This window comes from Dermacentor andersoni, chromosome 1 (genome assembly GCF_023375885.2).
Source record: "Dermacentor andersoni chromosome 1, qqDerAnde1_hic_scaffold, whole genome shotgun sequence".
NCBI lineage: Eukaryota > Metazoa > Arthropoda > Arachnida > Ixodida > Ixodidae > Dermacentor > Dermacentor andersoni.
The window spans coordinates 226,878,872-226,906,012 of NC_092814.1; the positions used below are offsets into that span (position 1 = coordinate 226,878,872).

Sequence of the window (27,141 nt, forward strand, 5' to 3'; positions counted from 1 at the left end):
CTCAAACTATTGCACCAGATATGCAACAGTCAGACAGGTGTATATCGCTACAACTGTCTTCTGGAACCAGATTACATATTCACTGGCTGTGATAACAACAAAGAAATATCAGCCTATAACTGCAGGACAAACACTTTTGACAATTCTTTTTTTCCCTAAAACAATAAGACAATGGAACAGTTCATCAAATGATATTGTGAATGTGTCGAATAACGAAGTATTCTACTCTGTGCTGTGATATCGCTCCTCTAAACCAATTGTACGTGCTTTATCTCCTGAAAACCTGTTTGTTTTCACGTGACTTTTATGTCCTTCTCTAAATGTTATTGCAGCGCTTTGTGAGTATATTTGTGCAAGAAGCATTTTTTGTTTTTTACCGGTTATGGTTTGTTCCCCCCTACGTAATGCCTTTATGGCGATGTAGGTATTCTGTAAATAAATAAATAAATAAATAAATAAATAAATAAAGTATCGGCCCCCAAAGACCAACGTTTGGCCGTCCAGCAGGCCGAAGATGCCGCCAGAACCCAAGGGCTTCTGGCCGCCATATAGGCGGGGTTGGCTCCCCCACCAATCTGCCAGCTACATAAATAAAAGTTATCTCTATCTCTCTCTCTCTCTCTCTCGCTCGCTCGCTCTGACCTTGCTGCGCGTCTTACGTGTTTAGTCGAAGATGGATGCGGTCAGCAAATTTGCAGGTGAGCAAAGAGAATGCTGATTCCAGCCAAGAGGTTCGTCTATAAGGGTATAGTGCTGAAAAAGGCAAAGCTCTGGCGAACAAAGCTCTGCTGGCGACGTACGAACGAATTATTGCTGGCGTCGAGGCAACCGTGATGCGCAGATGGCACCGCACTGGCGAGGTGACTCTGAATGAAGTCCCTGGATATGCTTGCTTTCTAAGTGGAGACTGCCCGAAGGCGAGCTGTGATACTCGGTGCGACGGCATGAAGCACACTTTGCCGCACTGCCGGTTGAGAGGACCATAGACGGCAGATGCAAGCGTACGACCGGTTCGTCGGCGCCCTGACTGTCGGCGCCGATACGTCACAATGCTCTGCTTCATATAGTCGATTTCCCTCCTGTTTGCACAAACTGGACAGGAACACGCCGCGCTGCTATTTGTCGCGCCCTCATGACGTCAAATTAGCGCGTTTAGCACTTCTTTATTTGCGCCTCGTCGTCGTCTCGAGACTCACATAGGCAAACGGCATGCGATGACGCCGTCACAGCGCAGGTTTAGGAATTAAGGGCCTCACGTCTTTCTTTAAGCTTCGCAGCGACATAACCAGAAGCGATGTAACTATACAGTCTAATGCGACTGAGGACTATTCTGGGTGAATCAGTTTTTTTTTTTAACCTGAGTGGTTGTGGCGTATAACCACAGTGGGGGATTGGCCATCAATCGCGGGGTTAAATTAAGCGGATAAAAACAAGTGAATTGACAATTTGGATGTTGGAACTTCGACAGCAACATTTTTGTGAGAGAGAAAAAACAATCAGAAAAAATATTGTGATATAAAATAATAAAAAACATAATAAATAAATAATTCAAAGGAAAACTAGTGTTGAGGGGGCACGATCACTCTATGATAATCGATTAAATTCAATGAGGTAATTTTTGATTGCCGAGCAAACATTTCTGTGGCTTAACCCAATAACAGAGGCTCCGAAAGATGGGATCACAGGCACAGATATATCTAGGCCAGTATTCCGAAACGGAGTTTCCAGTAATCTTTTTCTTACAGCAGAAAAACGCCTACAAGAAAACAAGAAATGGTCTATTGTCTCCGCTTCGCCACAGAATGAGCGCATCAGTCCAGACCTGTATAGATAGAAGCTTAACGTGCGTATACGGGGGCAGCGCAGGTCTTGCGATGGACACTTCAAGTTTTCGCGTTTGGCAAAAATCTCTGTGCCAGAGGTATAAACGACGTCGGTAATCCACAGAGTTAGTTACTGTGGAGCCTGACAGTCTGCATAATGACACTCCTAGGAAATCTAGCCGCACTGATGTAAGCAGTCAAAGGACAATACGGGAGAATCAGGCTTCTTATCGATGCCTTGGCTAGATAATCTGCAATTTCATTTAGAGGTAGTCCTTTATGGTCAGGTGCCCAAATTAAACGCACGCTTCTCAAGTATCCAGGTACGAATGAATGAAACGTGCTCATTACACGAGAGTCGAGAGGAGCAGTAAGGGATCAGCAAAATGATAACGAATAAGTGACTATCACAACTGATGTAATTGATAAACTTAATTTGCGTGGAGCCAGTACCACTGCCATGAATTGAACCAGAAAGATGGGTATAAAATGCGGCAGCTGAAGAGAAAACGTCTAGTCAGGGATTGGGCAATATACCTACCCCTGACTATACTTCACATTGTGAAGCATCTGTCGCAATTACGATGTTTGTTTTAAGGCTCGACCTTGTGATATACCATCTAAAATACGATGTGGAAGTAATTTTGCATTGCGAGGACAAATGTCATCGAAATGAATATCAATTGTAACAGAGATGTCGGGAATCGGACGTGCATCGCAGATGCGCACGTTCAAAGGGCCAAGTAATTGTTGCACGAATGTAATTTGTGGAGTATGTAATCGCGGCCAGTTGACACCGAAAAACAACGCAGGCTGGGAAATAAAAATTGTTTGAGAACGGCGGGGCAATGGTGATTTATAAATTCGCTACAGCGTCTGCACTGTGAAAAGACGGAATCTGCATGAAAGAGGAGAAACTCGAGATTCTAGATAACGAACAGAAATGGCAACAAATTTAGGAAGCCCTAGACACACGCGTAATGCTTCTATTTCTAAGAGGGTCAGGGGGCGGGACTTGTAGGCTAGAGCTCCAGAGAAGAGCATGCAAGCAAATTCTAATACAGGACGAAAGTACATACGACATATCATTACGAGTGTATATCTTCTTAATCCTATTCGACGAATGCTCATGCCTATGTAAAATGTCAATTGCACCGGTACCTCTTCCAGTCACATGATCTATGTGTGGGCGCCAGTTGAGAGAGTCGTTATAAACCACTCCAAGCTATTTAATAGAGTCTACCTGTGGTATGTCTTGAAGGTGGTAAGACAATGAGATGTGCACTGAGTCATGTAACGGAAAAGCGAGAATGGTGCATTTCCTGATATTGAGTAAAAACTTCGTAATATCCAACCAGCTCTCCAGAGAACAAAGGTAAGCTTGGGGTCGTTGATATAGCGTATGAATGTTTGCAGATGCGAAAAACGCAATATCATCTGCATAAACATGAGTACTTACTTCTTTGAGACAGGGAATTGTGCTCTTGAGACCGGGGAAAAATGGACTGGGCCTTGGGGTACTCATCTCGTTTATTTATACCTAGAAGAAGAAAAACCGTTTTTATAGAAATATAATTCGCTTTAACCTAGAAATGAGTAAATCCACCCTACTATATGCCCAGGAACACCCCAGGATTTTAACCGATTAATCAAAACAGTGTGCTCCCTGGCATCGTATGTTTCAGAGATATCGAGCGTCACTAAAGCAGCATATTGCTTATGACGCCGGGTCAGTTGTATGCGGCTCTCTAAATCGAATCGGGCACGTCAGATGGAGCAGCCGGTCCTGAAACCAATCTAACCGGAACTAAGAATTGAATTATCGTTTGCACGTTTTATGACACGGAGATTAAGAAGCCTCTCCATTAATTTTACAACGTTTGACGTAATAAGGGCAAGGGGTCTAATTATCTCCCAAGTATAACACCCCCCCCCCCTTGTTTCTTAAGTAGGGTTGTTACTTTGGCAAGCTTTCATTGCAGCGGAATCCATGCATCTTTAATTGAATACTTTACCAGGTATAAAATGATGTTAGGTGATTCTCGCAATAATATTTTTAACATTGTAGTTGTGACTCCGTCAGGGCCTGGGGCTCTATTTCTATTAGTAAAGCCTAGTGCAGTCTGATTTAGCTAATGAAATTGTATGAAGCCATCCGAATGGTCTAATACAAAATGGACAGCCAGAAGCGGGGCTACAAATCGATTTTCTAAACCTTTGGCAATCTCTTCTAGGGAGACGTTCATGTTTTGCAGGGTCAAAACCTCTGAGTCCAGTGTCAACGGCGTTGGTAGCACCTTCCTAACACGAAGAAATGCGAACAAAGCGAGCGTTTTAATTTTTTTTACAGATAATTGTAATGCCTAATATCATATTCTTCTTTGGCTCGGTTAACAGTACGCTTAAATACACCAGCAAGAAACTGATACGCTTTCTAATTTGCCGGGCATTGATTGAATTTTCAATTGAATTCTGGGATTTTACGTGCCAAAAACAACGATTTGATTATGAGGCACGCCATTGATTCTGGAGAAACATTTTTTCAAGCGGCTTTTCCTTTTTTCTATAGTCACGCGTACACTTATTATTGCACCAACGAGAAGCGGTGCTTTTAGCCGATGGGATGACAAATTAGGCTTGCTTCCGGGAATCCTCGAGAACCGAACAAATCGTTGAATCGTTTCGAAACGGCTGAACGCAAGTCAGAAATTTATTGTGGTTCCCAAATGTGCACGCTTGACATTCTAAAGATGTTATTTGGCAAATGATTTCGAAGTACACAGGAAGATGGTCGCTGTCGGTTGCTGAGTCAACCGCGAACTGCGATGAAACATTGAGGCCAGCACTACAAAAACCTTATATCTAACACTGAACAAAAGTGACCTCTAGCAATGTTACATGTCTTGTGTTCTGGCATGAAATGTTACTGTCAATAGTCCAGGCTGTTAAGAACGGTCAGCTGCAGTGCAAGTTCGCCAGCCAGTTACGCTAGCGGTGGCAACCTCATCTTGGAAGGCCGCCGCCAACCTCTAGCCACGGCGTGGCTAAGTCGACTTTGTGTCGGTAACAATACGCGCATCCTCCACTCTCCGTCGCTTCAGCTAGGATGCGTTGTGACTGAAGGAGTTCGACGAAGCAGGCTTTGTGCGCAACACGACAACGCGGACCTGATCTGCTACGGGTGGGGGATTTGACGCGGGAACGCCGAGGAAGGCTCCTTCCCACGCACCGACCAAGACGATGTGCTACTCGCGACGGTTCCCAGTTCTACGAAATTCGTGTGGTGTCGGTTTCGGACCGTGAACACGTGTGTGTGTGCATGTGTGTGTGTAAACCGTCCTGCGGAGAGGCGGCTAGTTTGCGATGACTAAACGAACGTTCGCGTCGCCTTGTATCGGGAGAGGACCAGGTGTTTAAAAACTGCTGTTGTGCGGATGCTCGACACACTTTTTCTTAAGCAGTCATGTTGGACTGAGACTCTCTCTCAAGCAGTCATGTTAGACTGATGTACTTTCTCAAACAGTCATGTTAGACTGATATAAATACTGTAAATAAACCCATATTCCTTGTTCTCGATGAGAAGCAGTCCTTCCCTTCATCAACGCCCTCAGCGTGGATAAGTTGGACGACGGCATGGGCCAGCTACTTTCGAATTCATGCCGGACTCCAATCTTAACAACGGATCACGAGCGGTGGGATTGAGCCCCCAATCCTGACAAGGCCCGCCCCACAAAATTGCAGGGCACTCAATAAAGTTATTTGAATGAATGAATAGTCCACTCCCATAGTCGCTTACCACATGTAGCGATTCACATCACCAGTGGCCAGGGGGCAAGGAAGGTGAAGAGGAAGACGAAGAGGGGACGCTGGGTTCATTAAAGAATGAGGAGGAGGAGACGATACACCACTTTCTTCTATCTTGTCGCCGCTTTACTGCGGCAAGTAAAAGATTATTGGAAATACTTCTTCGAAGACCTGGCCTGAACTTGACAGAACCTGCTATTCTTTCGTTCGGGGCGTCCACTTTGGGATGCCCTGCTAAATTAATATTTTTTATTTTTGTACTTTTACATGAATTATTACTCATTCCATATGACCTTCATGATTTTATTTTAACAGATAATTCTACGCTATTCAATCCTAATTCCCTAGATATTCGGAAATGTATGCTCCATATTAATTTGAAATAATCCTCCCATTTCTTCTCCAATCCCCCATCGTGGGTAGGAGCCACACACGTGATACGAAACAACAACAACAACAACAAAGAATGCATCATTAAACTGATGGAGTCACTATGTCTCTGTAGAAACTTTACATTGGCGCAGTCGAGGTCTGGAACCTGCAAATGAAGATCAAGTTCGACATCACGCGCTGTGAGGTGCGACCCGTCATAGTGGGCTTCCAACCAGATGGCGAGAGATACATCGGGCTGCTGGAGAACACTACCACCCCGAGTCTTCTGGAGATGGTTTCCCATATAGCCGGAGCCCCTGTAGATGACCACGTCACTCAAGGTAGTGGGACTGTCAGTATGAATCTTAATGATTTGGTATCTTGGTTAGGAAGAGCCCCACCGGCACGGGAAATGCGGACGCCAGCGAATTTCACTGACTCTAACATAGGATGTGTCATTAGTGCACTACAAGAAATGCAAGTGACCTGTAATACACAACATCAGCAGCTCTTGGGACTTGTTATTTCAGCTGCGAATACGAGGGGAAAGCGTGAAGACCTTTTGTCAAACCAGACTTGTTTGATGGCACTTCATCAGGCGTAGCTGTTTGGCTGGATTACCACGATTATGCCTGCAACAAAAACCAATGGACAACCGATGAAGAACGCATACATAATATGAGACTTTTCCTAGCTGTATGGTAACGTACGGAAGTGGTTGGACTTGCAAATAGCATCGCATGCAAATAGTTATTTGAATGAATGAAAGAAAAGCTTCTCGAGTGATTTTCAGATGAATCTTGTAGAGCTCTGGAATAGTTCTGTTGTCTGCAGGCAGAGAGGCACTAATATCAAAGAGTACGTTTTTGAAAAGTGGCGGTTGCTTCGGACTGACGACCCGACATTGGCGCATTCTTCTGTCATCGCTCTTATGACTAGACATTATCAAAGACAGATTCAAGGGAGGTCGCTTACCACTATAGACGAATTACTACTAGGACTGAAGTATACTGCATTTCCGGAATACCATGCACCTGATAAGGAGATGTCGGTCGCTGAAGGCGATTACCGCGAAAAGAATACAGCCACATCATTAGGGGCAGCAGAGACTAGCGCTGATTGTAACCGACACTGCAACACGACACCCAACGTACAATATCAGTAGTTGGATCAAGAGCAATGCACTGTTGAGGAAACAGTATTTCCCACGAAGACAGACGTTTTGAGTGTCCAGATGCTACTGAATGGCTGCACTTTGTCAGTTTTCATTGATACTGGTGCTTCTGCAAGTTTATTCAACGAGAGCCTAGTCGATGCTGACAATATTGTGCGTGGGAAGACCATCCGTGTCTGCGGCTACGATGGTTCTTGCCGAGAATATAATAGATGGACGTCAGCTTATCTGGAGTTTGAAGGCGAAAAATCAAAGGTTGAAGCATTGGTGGCGCCCAAAGTCAATTATGATGTTATCTTATCCAGGCCTGATATGAAACGCATGAAAATTAATTTCCTCTGGAATTATTTGGTCGCCATAGGAAGAGGATGTCTTCCACTTCATATCGCCCAAAATACAGGTCGTAAAGTGCCTTCCGCAGAGGATGTACCTTTGAAGTTTTCAGAGCTATTGTACATTGGCTAATGTCCAGAAGCCACAACAGCCATTGAGGTACCTTTCCCCTTACGCGACATCACTGTAGTCAAGAGAATGCCATATAGCCTCAGTTATGAAAAAAGTAAGCAACTATAGTTAAAGCAGGAGCTTCAAGGAATGCTGTAGGCTGGAATCATCTGGCCGTCTACTTCGTCTTTTGCCTCGCCTACTACTATTGTTCCGAAAGGAGATGGGTCATTTCGTCTCTGCACTGATTATAGACTAGTAAACAAACAAACAGATATTTTCTCACATCCAATGCCAAGAATTGATTAACTCATTGACGAAACAGGAGGATGTCAATGGTTTTCCCGCATTGACCTGTGCAAGGGATATTGGCAGGTACCACTAAAAGAGGATACTAAGAAATTTACAGCACTTCTCACCCCTTTCGACATATTGAGGGTGAACTCCACCACTGGAAAACCTGGTGCCACTGTCGGCGTGACGTAGCATGAGGGAACACGTGGACACAGCGGCCGCGTCGGCCGCGTCGGCTGCTTCGGAAGCGCCGAAGCGAGCTGAAAACGAAAGTTTAAAGTCCCACCTGCGCCGCGGTTCTTATTAAGGGGTGAGGCTTTATCGCCTTGGGTGTCTGCTTGACAACATTTGAAATTACTATAACAGGCAGTGGCTGCCTTTGGAGGCGTGCAGCATTGTAGGCTACTGCTCGGTGCCGCAGTGCCGGACGTACGCAACGGAGCCCGGTGTCAGCCTTATTCACACGTAGCTGCAGGGCAAGGAGCTGTGTGAAGCTTGGCTGGCGAAACTTAGAACCGGCAGACAGCCATCGGCTACAACTCGGGTATGCATCAAGCACAGACATGAGGAAGATTTCTGCTACGGCGCCGGGACTGCACGATGTTCGGTGAGTGGCAGAAAACGCGCACTGAGACGCTCGCCTGCGCCCGCTGCCCGGCTAATGTCGTGACACTTTATTAGGTCTATGAACTTGTTGATACTAGATTCTGGCAAGTTCACTGGAATGAAAAGGGAGCGGTAAGAAGCGCATTAAAAAAAGCATGGCATATGGTCATGTGTGCGTTATGAATTAATGCACTGGATTACTAAAAAAAAGCAGAGAGAAATCGCACGCGGAGAAGACCGATAAACATACAGTGCGACGCAACTTGCGAAGTAATATTAAAATGTCCAAGAATTTAGAAGACAAAAAAAAAGAATTAATCGTCGCGACGGCACATCACAGTCGCCGTAGGCGTCGAAGTCTCTATAACGAAATTATTTTTTCAGAGTTCTGATAGCGTCCACGCAACAATGGTTGCTAGTGTGCTGTCAAATGCTCATATGCTGCTGCCTAAAGCTCACGGCATGGTGCGAAAACGCGCTCACAGCGAAAGCAAAACATTGTGCACGGACATGCATGCAGACGCGCACTCGGTCGCTGCGAACCCGTGCGATCGCTGCATTGAGGCTTCAATCTGTTATGCCCCATTTGGTTACACAGACAGCCCGCTATAAGAACATATTTCACATAGCTTACTGTCAGCGTTTGCCTACCTTTCACGCAGGAAGCCGGTTCGGGATACTCCATCGCGGCGACCGCGCGCAGTGGCGTTCACTGTACGTATTCGGTAAAGAGATAGCGTCTGTAAACGATTCTGTGCTCTCAGTTTGCCCTAGGTTATTATATCGACAGTCAAAAACTTTTTTCGTTTTGAGAGCACCTACATAAATGTTCAGGAGGGTTGCCGCGGGGTGTTTTTATTGAACGCCGTAAGCGAAACCTATGAGGAGCGCGCCGCGTGATCCCTCATATACTACGCAAGGGAGGCGCTTCCGACAGATGGCGACTCCGTAACTCTTCGCCCACAATACGAATACAAACTATAGACTGCCGTTTGGATGGAAAAACTCCGGATCATGGTTTCAAAAGATGATGAACGATGTTCTAAATAACTGCATCGGAAAATTCTGCAATGTGTAAGTGGACGACATAATTGTATAATCGAAAACAAGTGAAGATCATGAAGAGCACCTGGGGAAGGTCCTCGAAGCGCTCAGCACTGCTAGACTCAAGATCAACATTAAAGAAAGTGAGTTCTTATGCAGGAAAGCGGTATTCCTTGGAAGAATATCTGACGGAAGAAGCAAGGACACTAAGGAGAAGAGCATTCAGCGCATCAAGAAGCTGGCAAAACCATATTGCATTCATTCTTTAAGAGTCTTCCTTGGGCTCGCAGGCCACTTCCGCGCGTAAATAAAAGACTATGCGAGATAAACAAAATGTCTCACTGCACTGACACAGAAAGGCATGCCGTTCGTATGGTCTGAAGAATGTGAAAACAGCTATCTGGAACTTGTACAAGCCATTTCACCCGATCTTGTGCTGACACTCCCAGACTTTGATTTCCCCTTTGAACTTTACACAGACGCTTCTCACTACGCTGCTGGTGCCACTCTTTATCAAAGAGACGAAAAGGAGAAACCTGGCAGGAAACTCAAAGTCAACGGATACTATTCTTGTACATTCACGAAACCGCAGGAAAACTACACAACAACGGAGAAGGCAGCACCAGCGGTCGTAATAGCTCTAAGATACTTTAGGAGTTACCAGGAAGGCAACCACTTCAAGCTCTTCGCTGATTACCAGGCACTAACGTATCTCTTGGACCTCGCACTACCAAAGGGCAGAATAGCCCGCTGGGTGAGCGAGATTCAACAATTCAGCTTCGACATAACGCGAAACAAAAGTACCCGCGGTCCTCAAGTTATATCACAGCAGTCCACAATCTGGAGGTCATAATAGACTTTGGAAGATCTACCACAAGCTAACCAAGAGGTTTACGTGGAAAAAATCGAAAGCACTTGTTGCCAATTACGTCAAGACGTGTTACAAGTGTCAAATCGTAAAATCAAAATACAAGCCTCGTGGGAACAGAATGGCACTGCCAGAATACCCTATGATCCCTTTCGAAGTCATTCATCTTCATTTTGCTGAGCTCAAAAAAAGAAGGTGAAAGCGTTAGAAGAACTCAATCTTGTCTGGTCGCTGTGGATGAATGCATGCGGCTTGTTGCCGCCAAAGCTGGAAGAGAAGATGCGAACTGCGTCATATCTCTTCTCGAGCGGGATATCCTCAAGAACACCAAAGTAATTGTTGCCGACAATGCACCAGCGTTCAGAAGTGAGAAGCTGTGCAAGTGGGGCAGTGAGAAAAACATCACGCTTCGCTACCAAGAACCTCACCATCCTGAGGCTAACGCATTATCCAGGACCTCAAAGTATTTATCAAGTTATATCCCGAGTTGAAGTGAGGTTGGAAGAGCACCTTGGAGGCAGCAGTGTCGCACCACAACAGATCCTACACCGCAGGCATTGGGTGCATCCCTAACCATTCCGTACTATTCATTGGTTGCCGGCTGACCGAGAGCTGGGCTTAGTCGACAGGATTCATTTAAAGGAACATCCCAAGACCCCGATGCAGTCACAGAAATACCGGATGACTATGAAGATGCAATTTGATCGTCACCACAAAACAAAGATACCAGAGGTAAAACGGTTGCACCCTCTTAAAACGATTGCACCCTTTGGGGTGTATATTTGTCATACAACGATAATCGTCATCTGCCTTGCTTGCACTCTTAAACAAATGTACACCCTTTCTGGTGTATATTTGCCACACAACAATAACCGCGCCTTCTGTGTTGCTTGCGTTTCCTTCCTTGAAAACGCTGCGCTCGCTAGATTCCTGTCGAGAATGCTCTTTCATGCTGATAACGGGCATGCCGTTCGTGACTTGGAAGTACCGGGCTCGCCGCGTTAAAGAAAGGAAATGCGGACAAGAAGGATGGCGATTATCGTTGTGTGGCAAAAGGGTGTAATTTTGCTTAAGAGTGTGCGTTTCCTCTCTTGAAAACTCTGCGCTCGTTATACTTTCCTGTCGAGAATGCTGTGTCAAGCTGATAACGCACTCTAAAGAAAGTTTACACCCTTTGGGTTGTATTTTGTCTCCAAACTATAATCATCATCTGTCTTGCCCGCACTTCCTTTCTTTTCCACTGCGAGCTCGATACACTCTCAGACAAAGGTACACCCTTTGGGGTGTATATTTGCCACACAACGATAATCATCATCTGCCTTTTGAGTTTCTTGAAAACGCCACGCCAGCTACTTTCCTGTCGGGAATGCTATGTCATGCTGATAACGCGCATGACATTCGTTACTGGGAAGTACCGGGCTCGCAGCCTTAAAGAAAGGAAATGCGGACAATACAGATGACGTTTATTGTTGTGTGGCAACATACAACCCAAAGGGTGTAATTTTGTTTTAGAGTGTACTTCCTATACACTCTAAAAAAAGTTTACGCCCTTTGGTGTGCATATCTGCCACACAACAATAATCGTCATTTCCTTGCTTGCGTTTCCTTGAAAACGCCGCGATCGCTTCTTTCCTGTCGGCAATGCTATGTCATGCTGATAACGCGCATGCCGTTCGCTACTGGAAAGTACCGTGCTCGCAGCGTTAAAGGAAGGAAATGCGGAGATGACCGATGACGTTTATTAATGTGTGTGGCAGAGATACACCCCAAAGGGTGCAAACTTTCTCAGAGTGCACGAACGGCTTGGGCATTATCAGCTTGACACACACTCTTAAGCAAGTGCAACTACTTACAAAGGAGACCATTCTACGTGCACACAGAAAATGGCCCGACATCCGAGCATTAAGGTAGCCGAGGAGTCCCTCAAGGAGGAGTGCTTAGCCCGACTCTTTTCAATCTCACCCTTTGTGGATTAGTTGAAAACATGCCAAGCACCGTACGACTTTCCGTCTATGCGGACGACATCTGCATTTGGGCATCAGGTGTGACACGACTTCAGCTTCGCGCTCGGCTTCAGAAGGCAGCCACAATGACATCTTGCTACCTTCGTGAACAAGGACTTGAAATTTCATGCGGGAAGTGCGCAATGGTGGCATTCACGAGGAAGCGGATGTCTGCTTACGGCGTATCTATTAACGGGCAATTTATACCATACAGCAGAAGTCACAGGTTCTTGGGAGTCGTAATTGACAGAGACCTATCTTGGACTTCGCACGTGAATTACGTGAAAAAGCGGCTGACTGCTATCTGTCACCTGTTCAGCTTCCTTGCAGGAAAAAGTTGGGGAGTATCTATACACGCTATGTTACAGCTGTACAGTACATGGCGTTGTTCGTTGGATCCCTGCGATACAGCCTGCTTGCAATATCCAACACCTGCAAGACTAACCTGCGTACGATTCAGAGTATTCAAGCCCAAGCCCTTAAGATATGTCTTGGCTTACCACGCAGTGCATCAACGGCTGAAACCATTGCCCTTGCGCAGGATTACCCAATCACGACGCACATTACCGTCGAGACAATGCGTATGGATCTCAGGCATTATGCTAGGACCCCTTCCCACCACTTGGCGAGCCTCACTGCTGCAAGGCCTTGCTTGACATTTAGCGGTATTGTCAGTGCACATCGTGCGTCGTTTACTTCAGGGTACGCACCTTCGGCCAAGTCAGCGTTTCCTCCGTGGTGTTTGAACCGTCCACAAGTACATATAATGATTCCAGGACTACAGAAGAAGACAGATCTACCGGCCCCTGCTCTAAAACAGCTGAGCTTCTTTTGCATGAAAAGTACAGCAACCACGTGCACATATATACCGATGGATCGACTACGTCGTGCAGTTCTGGTGGTGCCGTGGTTATACCAACGCGAGGAATGACACTGCGGTTCAAGACATCGCATGTCACGACCTCAACGGTGGCAGAACTAACGGCCCTGCGTTGACCACTGGAATTCATTGATTCTGAAAGACCTAAAAAATGGGCTTTGTTCTGTGATTCAAAACCGGCATTACAGTGCACGCAGTCAGTTCTCCGACACGGATGTCATGACCAATCGACATACGAAATCGTGAAACTTTACCATTACGTCCAACAAAAAGGTCACGAGGTCGTTTTTCAATGGGTACCTGGCCATTATGGAATCAGTGGCAATGATTCCGCCGATAACGCTGCTCGCACAGCACATCAAGAAGAGCACAGCGTTCCAATTCCGCTTTCGAGGACAGGCGCTGCAAGGCAGCTTCGACACCTGGCACGCAGTCTCACAGTGACCGAGTGGAACTCGCCAAACTTACGACTTACACGACTGCATCGACTAAACCCCTCCCTGCAACTCCGACCTCCACTCGGACTTCCTCGACGCGAAGCTACGCTTCTCTGTCGCCTTTGGTTAGGAGTTGCCTTCACAAAGGCATACTCTACATTAATTGGAGTGACTGACAGTGCAGCATGCGAGGTCTGTGGCACCGAAGAAAACATCGACCACCTGCTGTGCCACTGTCCAAGATATGCCCTAGAGAGACAAGAACTTGCCAAAGCTTTCCAAAAACTGGACAATCGGCCGCTTTCTATGCAGGTGCTGCTGGAACACCGCCCCCATCGCCCGTCGGCCCATAAAGCGGTGAAGGCGCTTTTGTGTTTCTTAAAGGGAAGCTGAAGAGTTTTCCAGAAAATATTAGTGAAGAGCTGTACGTAATGGTTTTCAACCTTCCGAATTCGAATATCGCATCGAAATTGAGCGAAAGAAAGCGCAAACATATTTTATTTTGACGAAAAGTGCAGCAGCAGACTCGGGGCAGCTCGCGCGCCTCGTTTCCGCCTGTGATTGGTCGGGTGCCTCGTGACGTCAACAATGGTGTTCGCCCAAACCGACCGCTGCTGCCACACATGAAGCACGCTGCAAGGTGGTTTGGCGCTGTGGTTTGGTGAAACAGTAAATGTAAATTTCGAGAGCTTGCGTTTCTTTGAGGAGTTCGGCGTTGATCCCTACATACACGTAGCCGGCCTCTCCAAGAAGCAAAAGATGCTGGTAGCAAGCAGTGCTTTCGACGCAAACGAAAGCGAAGTGTTAGCATCTCCTCGTGTTAGAAGTGTTCTTTGGTGAGTATGTTTTTTGCAAAGCTGTATTCAGCGATCCAGTGAGTTTGTTTCCGGGCAAACAACCGTACTGTTATGTTCGTGCATGCCTCCTCGTGGAACGTAAGCAGTGATGCGATCGTCGGCATTTGTGCGCTGCCCCAAAGCTGTCGGCAATCTACACAGACGGTTTACATGCGGGAAAAGTTTCCCGGCTCTTATAGCACGTGTAGTGACCATCAGCGCGTCATCCGCACGCTACTCGTAACCGGAGCCGTAAAGGCGGCGAATTCCGTCGGCTACGCGAGACAGTCGGTTTCTCTCTGTGCACGAGGTGGAGCGAAGCGTCCTGGCGTGCGCCGGCTTTCAAACACATGCAAATTTTACACTTGCACTGCCTTGTGGTAGCTACATGTAGGCTGTTTCACAACACACGTGCGAATAAAAAATTAACGGTGGTTTGTGACGAAACCTGTGTCAAGGATGGGAGATAAACGTATACCTTCCGTTCAGCGTGCTAACACGAAGGAGCTAGCAGTAAATCAAAATCCAGGTTTGGACGAGTTCGTGTATTCATAAGGTCTTCCAAGATCAGTTACTATCCGTCCGCCCGCACCTGTCCCGCCTTTGCGCGTTCATTGCCCGACCTTCTCGCGCTGCGTTAGAAAGCCTGCTAGCAACGAGTCGTACTCTCACTCATTATTGATAAACTCTGGTAGTAATCGTCGTCAGGGAAGTGGTTAGAGCACAGCACTGTTGTTCTTGAGCGCTTGAAATTCTTTCGATTCACAGCAGCGTCCCACTTAGCTGCAAGCTTCTTGTCTTGCGGGAAGAAATGGAACATCGTCGTGGCCGCTGGTGATCGTGCAACCGTAGGCTGCACAGAACGCCGGCATGATCGGCCCACCACTTCAATTGATGCTGCGCACGTCAACTACCACTCTACATACACACAAACAAAGGAATGCAGGGTCGAGCGAAGCAGATTATGACGGCACGCACGCAGAAACAAGCGCTGTCACGCCCGGTCGCGGAGACTTCGAAGGAACGGAACACCAGTGCTGACGTCACTACGCCGCGGTTTCCGGTCTCCGCTCGCATCGTCAGCGTCAGCAACAGCGCGCGGCGTTCGACGGGGGGCGGAGCGACAGCGCAATTTCAGCCGACGATTACGTCGCTCCTAAGTGAAAAATCACCCCCCCCCCAAAAAAAAAAAAAATTTTACCGGCATGGTTTATAAGGTTCCCGCATCCGTATATGAGCGTCTTATTGAATTCGACAGACTCTTCAGTTTCCCTTTAAGGACGACGGGATTGTGCGACCATCTGTGACTATAAATGCAATTTCTGTAAGACCACACGCGTCAGCGAACTCACCGCAATTTCCTTCTTTCCTTTCCTCCTCTCTCTCCCTGTAATCTTTGTTTTCCCCTTTCTCATTCCCCCGGTGTAGGGTAGCCAACCGGACGTTATTCTGGTTAACCTCCCTGCCTTCTACTTTTCTCTTTCCTTCCCCTCTTAAGCAAAATTACACCCTTTTGCCACACAACGATAACGGTCATCTGTCTTGTCCGCATTTCCTTTCTTTAACGCGGCGAGCCCGGTATACTTCCCAGTAACGAACGGCATTCGCGTTATCAGCATGACATACCATTCCCGACAAGAAAGTAGCGGGCGCGGCGTTTTCAAGCAAGGAAACACAAGCAAGGAAGATGACGATTGTCGTTGTGTGGCAAATATACACCCCAAAGGTTGTACCTTTGCCTAAGAGTGCAGCATTCTCGACAGGAAAGTAGCGGGCGCGGCGTTTTCAAAAAAGAAAGCCCAAGCAAGGCACATGACGATTATTGTTGTGTGGCAAGATACGACCTGTACATTTGTTTAAGAGTGTACTTGCGCACGCTACATGTAGCTTTCGGTTTCGGTTCTACGTAATGAAAATGCGACATGGCAGGTCCACGACCTACAGAACTCAAGACCTGGACAGATCTTCCTGCTCCAGCACGCCTCGTCTAATTCGCCGCTTTCCCCGCTAGGGACAGAGCGTACGAGCAGAGTGGCGCTAGTTATAACCTGTTCACTGTCGTCTGCGATCTGTTCAGCGCTCGTGCTGCCATTTCGGCAGGCACAAAGCGCTTGTATTGGCGGGAAATGAATAAATTCACAAATATAAGAAGAAAAGAGAAATTTTCGAATGCTTTGTGTTGGAATAGTGAAACTAGAGGAGGAGAAGCGGTGCAAGAAATGTAAACAACGAGCATTGGTGGCAGCTGCAATGCTAGAGTGACGGCATAAATTTCCCATTCCTAGCCTCCGTAAGAGACGAAAAATTTTTTAAAAATATTCATAGGATAATCTAGCTTTCTTGAGTTGACTACAGATAGCCTAATGTCGTAGATGACATTAGGATTTACTGCTGTGCGCCGTAGGGAAAGGCACATGATCTGGTAAAAGTATTCACGAGTAAGTCCTCCACCCGATATGTGCAATAGGTTGATAGATTCTGCTTCAAGGAGAGGTGAGCATACCTTGTTTTTAATGTTGTTGGATGTGTAGCTCAGTAGAAAGCTTGCAAAAGCGATCCCAATACTTTAAAACGTGCTGCACTGCGGGCCTTAAATTGTGTCACGGAACTCTCTTCAAACTGCAAAGCTAGCTTTTCTGCGTGGTACGGCGGCGGCAGCATAACGGAGGTGCGAAAGATACGTACGCAGTGAAGCTGTGTGCGTAATTCTCTTTTTGAACTCACGACGCATTCACGGAAAACTTTAAGAGTTAAAATGAGTGGTAATCGTTCTGTCGTCGAACATTACGGTGGTTTCAAGTTTCTATTATAAAGAGCGCAGAAACGAATTTTGCAACGCATACAATGAAACTGTTGTGTACTTTACGAACTCTATAAACAGTGTTACTTATAATAATCTGCAAGATCTGTGCGGTTTGCTACTGCCTGAAAAAGGCAATAGGAGCGGCTATTTAACACTATTTTAGGGAGCAGCGGACTATACACGCTCCGACATTTTTTAGGTTCGGACAGTCAACTTTTGGAGCCAAGTGACCGATCAAAGCCTTGTGACATCACTGTCACTGTGTTCGCAAAAATCATCAACTAGACAAGCAGTTCGTCACAACACAATAGCCACCGTACCAATTACAAGGCCGCACCAGTCAACCGTAGAGTAGCAGACGAACAGGCTATAAAAGCTACACCAACGGCGAACGGTTGAACGAGAGTGGGCGCAAGTGGCTCCCATAGAAATCGGATATCTGTGCAGGTCTGGAGTTCCAGTAGGTCGTAGGCCGGTCATGTCGAAAATCCACTTCTTGTACGTCATTTCCGCTTCCTTTTTCTAGTGCATTCTGGGTTGAATGCCACGTTGTTTTGAGGGCGCATGCGTATCAAGGCATTTCCGGCAGTCGGAACGTAACGTCAGCCTGCTGCTTCTTTCACGGGAAGTATGTGTGTTTTATAGAAGTAAAAGACGAAGCCGTCGAGCTGCGCTTTAACCATTTCTAAGTGAGTATTGGAGCGTTTGACCGCTCCTCACGGGTAATAGGTTCCTAGGCAAATCATTTTTATTGTGTCGTCGACAACTCGGTACCACTTGACCTGCGATCGACGGGCCAGCTTTTCGGCGTCTCTTCCCCCTTTTTTTTTTTAAAAAAGAAGGCTTAATCGTGCCTTCGATGCGGTATTTTGCACAGATAAACAAGCATTCGTTCTACTGGACACACGTATACGCACGCTGTTTCGAAGGTTTTGCAATGTGGGACATTTGAAACTGACGTCTTCGTGGCATTGACGCGTAAGCACTGCCGCATCATCGGTAAGCGACGCAGTGATGCTGCTTGTTTTTGCCATTATTATTTTTGGCGGAATGTGTTTCATGACAATGTAATCGCATTTATTAAACCTAGTTCATGAGATTACTCGGAAAGCTCCCGGTTTATGATACAAACAAGTGGCGGTGCAGCGGGTAGACGAAGCAGGAAACCTGGGGAGAAGTCGCTGATGCCGTATCGTAGCCTTGAATTTGATCGCAGCGATATGCTTGAGCGCTCAGCCTTCCAAGTTTTGTCATTTCTGTCCTGTTTGCTCGTGCTTGTGGCCAGCGCGTTGCACTTTGTCTCATCGAAACGCTCTTTCCCGCCCTGGGATGTGCAGTCACTGACCTTGTGCAAGTGCGGCAGATCTTTTTACTTGCCGTGGGCTCTCGGTCTGGTCATTTATTGCACATCAGGCTATCAGTCATCGTAATGTTGCTGTAGTAGAGTTGCGAAATAAACGCGCTGGTTATAATGCCGGTGTTTTGCTGGTGCTTTGCACTCTTATGTATCACGTAAAGCTTTATGTGGACATACACCGTCTGAGGAAACGCGATTATTTCATAGCTCTCTGCTAGCAGGATTGACCATATCAAATGTGCGCCGAAGTGTGGATGGTATTTTCCTGTTTTTGGTACTCTTCTTTAATACTACCACTTTTGTTCTGCGGATGTACCTTGCACTTTTCCCAGTGACAGAAGTTGCACCTGCATGTTCTAACAGCAGCACACCTCTCGCAACTTTAGGTTACTAGCGCCTCCTTCAAGCATTATCCTTCTTCTTTAATGATTTTGTTGAGTAAAGGTGAAACTCACTGATGTCAATAATATAGGTATAGTGAACCTGGTACGTTAATGAGAATAGGTGGGTAGAGGTTAAAGAATTTTTCGTGTGCAGCATGGTGGTTGGAATAGCAAGTCATGTCGCTTATTGAGAAACTTCTAACATGCTCGTTTTTTTTGTTTTTTTTCATTGTCACACTGTGATCTGATAGGTTAGCAAATGCCACTTTGCTTTTGGCAGCTTCCCAAACAGTTGTCTGCACTTACTGCATAAACTGTAACTGCACTGATGCAGCACAACTTGAGTGCTCCAATTTAGGTGAGCATATTGTTTGATAAATAAATTATTTGCATTTCCAGCTTACACTTTGTGTAGGTCTAGGAAACACAAGTTAATCGAAACAGAGTATTGCACATTTTTTTTTCTAGCATACAAGGAGTTCAAACAACAGGGATTGGTACGTGGTGTTTTAGCATGTATAACAGTGAAGAATTCATTGAAGAATTCAAGGATGCAGAGCATGTATGCTTGTACAGTGCTTTGTGTGCATTTGAGTGCACGTGTTTATGGCTATATGCACGAATCTCTTTCCTGTTACTACAAGCACTGTTGCAGCTTTTGCATAGGGCTGTTGAAGAAGTTATGTCAAAAGAAAGCATTGATTGTTGTAGCTACTTGGTTGGTTGTATGCATTGGATGCTCCATATGCATAACACTTGGTGCATTCTAGGACAGGCCTTATTGGCCACTTAACAGAGTATTTTCATATATATTGGCAACATGCATTTATGTATAAGTATTTACAGAGCCTGGAGCGTTTGGGGATTTACAAATTATGAAGCACTGGGCAACAAGAATGCAGCAGGTTGGAACATTATTTATGAATGCTTCAACATGCATTTAGGTATTTTACATGGAATACAAACACTTTCGAGTAAGAAAAAATCTGAGTAGTGGTTGCAGTATTATATAAACTACCGAGAAAGATTTCTGGATCATGGAGCCATCGAGAAACCCTGTTCTTCTATGTCTTCTGTGTGCTGCCTGTGATCGTGCGGTAGTTTTACTTTTTGTGTGCAGTCAGTGTAACATCTGTGCCAGATGTTAGACTGCAGGAAAATTTAACTTTTCTGTTGGCTTTTGAAGTGCATAGCTTTGTCTATGTCTTTGTCGATGTTTGCGATAGTGAACATGCTGTGGGCCTAGTAGTCTGTTGCTGAAGTAAAGGAGAATAGCATACATGCAAAACAGTAAACAAGCTGCAATGGTTTAATTGTGTGGCTACTGTGTGTGCAGAGATGTTATGAATATTGCGTGGAACATGTTTGTTCTTTCGTGAGCATGATTCCAAAGTGAAAATTTTGTTAAAGGCACAACAAAAAAACTTTGATATACAAAAAAAATGGATGTTAATCTTTTTGGTCAAAGTGTCTGAATTTATACAGGCAACACGAATTCACTACTGTGGGAAGTTTCGCGGTGACCTACCATGCACATTTAGTATGGTCACCTTGTTCCAGAGGGTCTGATGGATAGTTGATATATACTTAGGGTTGAAGGTGGACACTAAATGTGAAAAGAAGAGCTGCAAGTGCTTGGATCTTGTTCTTTACAAAACATGTACAAGGTAGATGTACAAGTACCAAAAATAATTGTGAAGCTGAAGGAATGAAAGATGATTAGGCTGGGGGGGGGGGGGGGGGGGGGGGAGTGTTGTGTATGGTAGAAGCATTTACTATGCAATACTCTGGTGTCAAGATTCAATTTCTTCTTATAATGTTTTGTTGTACAGATTGTGTCCTCGTTATGAGTAGCTTGCCAATCGACAGTATTTAGGCTATGGTTAAGGGGTGCGAGTTCGTCAAAGGGAGTGTACTCGGGCTTGTGGTTCCATGAAAGGCTTTGATTCATATTAAGTTGAGGTTGACAGATCAGGTTTGCTTTTCAGGAATGAGCATCTGATCAATTGCTGTCACAATGTTCTTATTGAGATGGCATCATACAGTTTTACAGCATATTACAAAGTCATAAAACACTATGCTGACCAAAAAAGGTGTGGTTAAAGGATAGAAAAAGTTGTTTTGGCTTCCACAGGTGGCCGTTTGTCAGTAGTCTTGGTTTTATTCTATATTCTTGTCATTTAAATTTGGTTACCAATGAGACAACACATTATGAAATGACAAGTTTCGCCCAGTTTTGCAGCAATTGTGAAATTTGATTTTCATGATTTTTCCGAGCTGTTCTGTTGTTCTGGACAAATGTCATGAGCCCTTTCACTCTAACCTCTTGGCTGGTTTAGATAGGGAAGTAGCCAAATATCAGCAGGGTCATGTTTGGGAGAATATCAGGAAATGGGGGAAGAAAAACCACAATGACAATGAATGCAACATAAAGGTTTACTTCAGCATTTCTGTGCAAATTATGCAAAGACAGGCACCATCATGTTTATGAGGCCTTGTTAATATTCACTACCCGTTGTGATCTGTTTTTATCCAATAGTTACATAATCATAATATATGGCATCTGAATTAGAGGTGCATAGGAACAAAACAGAAATATGAATTACTTTGAGCCTCCCCTTGTAGCATTGAACAGTATGGATCAAGATGGTGGGACAAACCATTAGATCGGTGTTGGTAATGAGTAAATAAGATGGTGCTCTTCACCTTACCACCATTCTGTCGCTTGTAAAGTGACAACTGGAAGGTGGTTACCTGCTGCAATGGCTTATTGGCTGTTGTGTTCGCAGTTGAGCATAAGGTCAGAGACTTGATTTTCGGCCACAGCAGTCACATTTGGATGGAATTATAATGTAAAAACAATTGTATACTATATTTAGTTGCTTGCTAGGGAAGACCATGGGGTACCTTCCGATAGCACTATCCACCCAGCCCACTGTGCAGCTTTGAGACATCATCAGTTATTGCTACATGGATATCTGGGCCTCTAGAGAGTTTCTGGCAGTCACCCAAGACCACATTCTTTCCTCTGTAATGCGGAGTGTAAATATGACCGTGTAAAATATTTAGTGCATTTGTTGCTCTGGGGTAAATAGTTCTGGGGTAAATAATAACTCATAAGGTATGAAACAGCTTAGTGACTGATGCTCAGTGGTTGATACTTATGCTCTGCATCTCTTTTTCTGTGTTTGCTAATCATGCAAATGAAAGTTAATGACTATCATGGAAATGCACACTATTTTGCTTCCCCTCCCCCCCTTTTTTTGCATAGCGGTGCATCTTGCAGAGAGTGTATGTGAAATATCAAGACAGTGCTAACAGGGCCACCACTGTTTTCATAATGCAAGGTTGTAAAAATTTGGTGACCTAGTAGACGGCATAGTTGAATTGTGGAAAATGACACAGGAAAAGCGTAGAGGCATACATATACGGGGTGATCATTTTTAAGCTTTCTGGAATTTTTAAAGATCTCCTGTGGCAGGTAGCATAATTCTTGTCCTTGAGCTTGATAAGTTGAAGAGGCAGATGTTAAGCACAAAAATCTAGACATATTCAACCAATTAATGAAAAGATCAACGATGAACTTGATAATTAATTAGTTTATTCAGCGTAGTCCAATTTACAACCCAGTGAGTTTGCAAGACGTGTACTCTAGAAATGAATTGCCAGGATGACACCAGTTTCGTGCTATTATTTCCCAAAGTGCGGGACGGAATACATGGGTGTTCCAGTTACTTTTGTGCTTCACTGCGTAAAAAATTGTTTTGATGAAAAATTAAGTGGAACAACAGTGCCTTTTTTATGGTGAGTTTGACAGTGCATATATTCAAATTGGTGTCATTCTGGAAGTTCATTCCAAGTGGATACACCTTGCAAGCTCACTGGCTACAATCTGTAAATTGCAATATGGGCCGTAAAGTAATTAGTGAACTTCTCAAAATTAGTTGAATGTGGGTTTCGATTGTGATGTGATTGTGATGTTGTAACCACTTTTTTTTTGAACCAATAAATCTGAATCTGATTTCTCATGCGAGTAATGTTCACCTCTCCGAATAATCCAGCTCAAGGACTAGAATTATGTTATCTGCAATAGGCAATTTTTAAAAATTCCAGAATACTTGAAAATGATCATGTCGTATTATAGCAACAGTAGGTGTCACGAAATATATGCAAGGTGCAAGGTGCAAGCCAGCAAAGTGATCCAATCAAAATGAATCAGTTCCTCATGTCGTAGCATTGTGATACATACTACTGAGTCTGTGAAACTGAATTTAGTGCGACTATGCCATCTTGTATCTAGATCACCCAGTACACTATAAGAAGGCTTCCATGTGATTTGTTTATCTTTGCGGAAAATGCTTACCATTCTGCAGTTTTGTAAGCATTTTCTTAAAGCAATGTCAAAACAGAATAACCTTTAAGTGGCCTTCCGTGCGATGTGCAGGGTATGGCAATGCCAGGGGGTCAAGGCGTGCCCTATGGAGGGGCCGTTCCCTATGGCCGGCCGGGTGCACCCTCAGCTGGGGTTGCAGAAGGGGCAAGTCCCCATGCTGTGCCTTATGGGGACAGTGCCCACCACATGGCCAAGGAAGCCCACCAGCTTCGACCTCCTCCTCCGGTGGTTATGACCCAGCCGCCACCAACACAGTCAAAGCCTAATGGGCCGACTGTAAATGGCAGCTGGGCTCATCTGGGTGGGGGGTACACCAATGGACCTGCATCAAAGGTTTCCTCGCACCAACAGCAAGTGCCTTCCTTGAGCCCTGCAGGTAAGCTGATGGGGATGTGCATATGTTTATTTGCTTGTCAATGTTAGTGTCGAGCAGTGTGTGTGAAGGGGAATAAATTGTGGTATTGATACCTGGCATGTTGACGTGGATAAGTTCGCACAATGCTAGTGTATGTTTTGTAACTGTGATCATTTGTGATAAAGAGGGGAAAGTGTTTACTGAGGATTCATTGGCTGCCTAGAATACTTACTGGTGCTTTAGGAAAGCAGTTTTGCATTACTGTTATGTACTATGGGAAAATAATGAACACATTGTTGCAAGGGAATTGTGGGATCTGTAACGGTTGGCTGTGTATAAAGGGTGTGTGCATGTCATGGGTGTCTTGAAATTTCGTGGGCTCTTAATGCAGTTTGGCAGCCACTGAGTAGAGATGTTGCTGGGAAGGTTTGAAGCCGCTTTCTCATGGCACTATTCAGCATTGGTCAAACTATACCACACACTTTGGTGGAAGTCATCTTTCTCTGAGCCACATTGTTTGAAAGAGAAAGACTGTGAAAATAGTTGCTACAATGTGGCAAAAATTAAATAATTATAGGTTGTATAGCAAGCATCAGTGGCCTATAGAAACCTCTTCCAAGAAATGTAACTATTTAAGAGCTGGACGGCTAGCTGGAATGCTGCTTCTACCTACCATAGAAACCAGTGGGCATCTGGCGGTGGGTTTGAACTATGCACCTTCTATAGCCAAGTCGGCCATTCTACCCACTGTCTCAAAACTGCAGTCATGGTGCGTGGACTGTGGCATAATAATTACTAATAGGATAATGGCCTGCTGCAGTTGCACAACATTACGGATGTTTTTCAGAACATGATATTTACCTTTGGCTCCTCTCAGCACTCTTTCAAGCCACAGTATTAATCCTCATTCACATCTGGAAAAGTTACTATGAATTTTGTGGCTCCGTTAAGTATTCTTCCTTGGAACTGGTGGCTTGTTCTTCGAGCCAAAATTTTGCTCTGTCAACTTTGCACACGAGTATTGGTATAGTATTTGGTTCTTTATTACAGTAGCGGCCTGCCACTTGGGATGGGCCACTGCTATGAGTAAAGAGAACTAAGTCTGTGGGCTATTGCCCATGATGCAGGTGGGGCTTCAAGCAGAGTAAACCAGGGTTACCAGCAGCCTGGCTCAAGTCCTCTAGTGACTCCTACAACTTCTGGTGAGGTTTGCTTCATTATAATTTTTTTTTCTGTTATTTAAATGGCTCAATTGTCAGGCACATTCCAGAACTAGAGCTTAAAGCACTGTGAAGAATGCACAATTGTCTGGTCTGTGCCTAGTCACCATTACCAGTATAAGCAGCTGAGTTTCTGCGCCTTGTATGGGGCTATGTTATCAGAGTAGACATTAGTTATTGTTACTTGCAGGTTCTGTATCTGACTGTGTCAGCGCGTTTGGGACTGAAATTTCTACATCAATACGTTGTTGTTGTTGTGTACCCCTGCATGTCAGCCAACATGAGAATTGTCTGTGCACATAACCTGTTGTCATAGTAACTGGAGTAGCCTGTGGAGTGTGTATGTGTTAGAACTTGTCATCAGTAGCATTGTAATTTATTTCTGCTCGTGTAAATAAATGGCAATGACTCTCAATAGGTCAGTGTTCTTGTAGTGAGGTTATGGGGCTGCCTGTTACCATGCAGGAAACTTGAGAAAATTTTCCCCACTGGTGTATGATAGAATGCCAGCTGTTACTGCACTTTTGGCCTAAATATGTAGAGGGTGTGGAAAAGGTGGGCAACTTGAAAAGCTCATTAAGAGGGTAGTAATTTTGTCATGCAGTAGGCTCGGTTAAACCAAAATTCTCTAGAGCAATTCAAGTACTATTGGCGTCAAATGAAATGTGAACAGCTGAGTGCGTAGCTGGCTGAAGCATAGCTGAAGTTATAGTCCTTGCCGTCCAGTCATCACCGTTTACACGCGTGCACAACCACTTTAACCACACTGCACAGTGATGTTCCCCCTATACTGCAATATTTTCATTTCTATTCTGGTTCTCTTTTAGTTGAGAGTGAGAAAAGAAAAATTTAAGAAAACAAATGCTAAAATATTGGCGAGTATTATCGCACAGTGAGGCGAAACAGTTTATATGTGCTATCGGCATCAAATGAAACGGGAACAGCACCGCGCGTGGTACAGTTAGTGCCATCATCATTACTGTGCCGTCATCCTTTCTCGCTTTCATATAAACACGAACCAGTACAGAAACGAAAATATTGCATTGTAGTATAGGGGGGAGCATCATCGCACAGTGCGGTCAAAGCCCACCAAGCGTGTGCTGTGTACCTTTAGTTATGGTTCGGCCACGCGCTCCACTTTTTGCGTTTCATTTGACGCCGATAGTACTTTGCTTAGGTTTTCATAGCTCAGAAAACTTCTGTCAAGCTGCACTTCCAATAATATACTAATGATACAGACAATAAAGGTCTTTACATGTTTCTTAAGTGGGCTCTACTGCCAGTTTACTGCTGTTACGCTGAAAACAACTTGTTCAGCAGAGAGAGATTTTAATTGTTGAGTCGGCTCTCATAGCGAAGCACTTGAGATGGTGTAAGAGGGAGTTCATTGTGTAGTTAGCATTTTCTGCTAAACCTTTATCAGAGAAGCCTCACGAAGTTTGTCACCATTAAGGAAACTAGTACAGGCCTTCCTCACATTATGTAGTCTTTGGAGGGTTGAGAGAATAAGACATACTGCATGGAGGCCACACCTATGCTGAGGTGAAGAGACAGCTTGGTGTGAATTGAGGTAACCTTGCAGAGGGATAATGTAGCAGCTGGCACATCAGAACTCCATTTATGTGTTTCTGAAGGGGTTTTATTGTCTCCTATATCTAGTTTGCATAATCCCATGGCCCTAGACACCCATATATAGTATTTGCAGTATAGTTCAGTGACATTCTTACATCTTGTGTTGCATTCTGGATGAGGCAGCTACGTGAACTTTGTTGTGTGCAGAGGAAATAGTTAATTGCTTATACTCTGTCCCATAGATAAAAGGGCTTCTTTTACTAGCATGCAAGCTTTCTAGTGGCGTGGCACACTGCAGCTGCCTCCTCTAACTGGCCACTGTTGGGATGGCACTTTCATCATCATTGCTGTCCTGATTTTGTAGATTTTCCCATGCACTCAGTGCATGGGAAAGCCTGAAGCTTATAATCATAAGTCGATGATCAGTATGGCTAGTTCCTTTTCCTTTGGTACATTTTGGTTTGTTGCTTTTG

General features: G+C 44.9%; 1 protein-coding gene and 1 long non-coding RNA gene across 4 annotated transcripts in view; one reads left to right on the forward strand and one right to left on the reverse strand.

The window, feature by feature from the left end:
* The window catches only part of LOC129380973 (uncharacterized), a 90,182-nt gene extending 72,965 nt beyond the window's left edge, over positions 1-17,217 (reverse strand). The window contains exons 1-2 of the long non-coding RNA XR_008609204.1: positions 17,089-17,217; positions 3,283-3,363 (exon numbers count right to left, since the gene is read on the reverse strand). This is a non-coding gene — a long non-coding RNA (uncharacterized lncRNA). The remainder of the gene's footprint in view (positions 1-3,282; positions 3,364-17,088) is intronic.
* Positions 17,218-17,962: 745 nt separating this feature from the next.
* Positions 17,963-27,141, forward strand: part of Sec24AB (Protein transport protein Sec24AB) — a 149,705-nt gene continuing 140,526 nt past the window's right edge. For 2 of the 3 annotated variants that reach the window (XM_050196743.3, XM_050196744.3), the window contains exons 1-3: positions 17,963-18,077; positions 23,573-23,897; positions 25,004-25,078. In XM_050196743.3, coding sequence (XP_050052700.1) covers positions 23,576-23,897; positions 25,004-25,078 — 397 coding nt within the window. In that variant the 5' untranslated portion in view covers positions 17,963-18,077; positions 23,573-23,575. Of the gene's footprint in view, positions 18,078-18,370; positions 18,388-23,572; positions 23,898-25,003; positions 25,079-27,141 lie in introns of those variants that run through there. The other variant, XM_055063321.2, reaches the window with a different exon arrangement.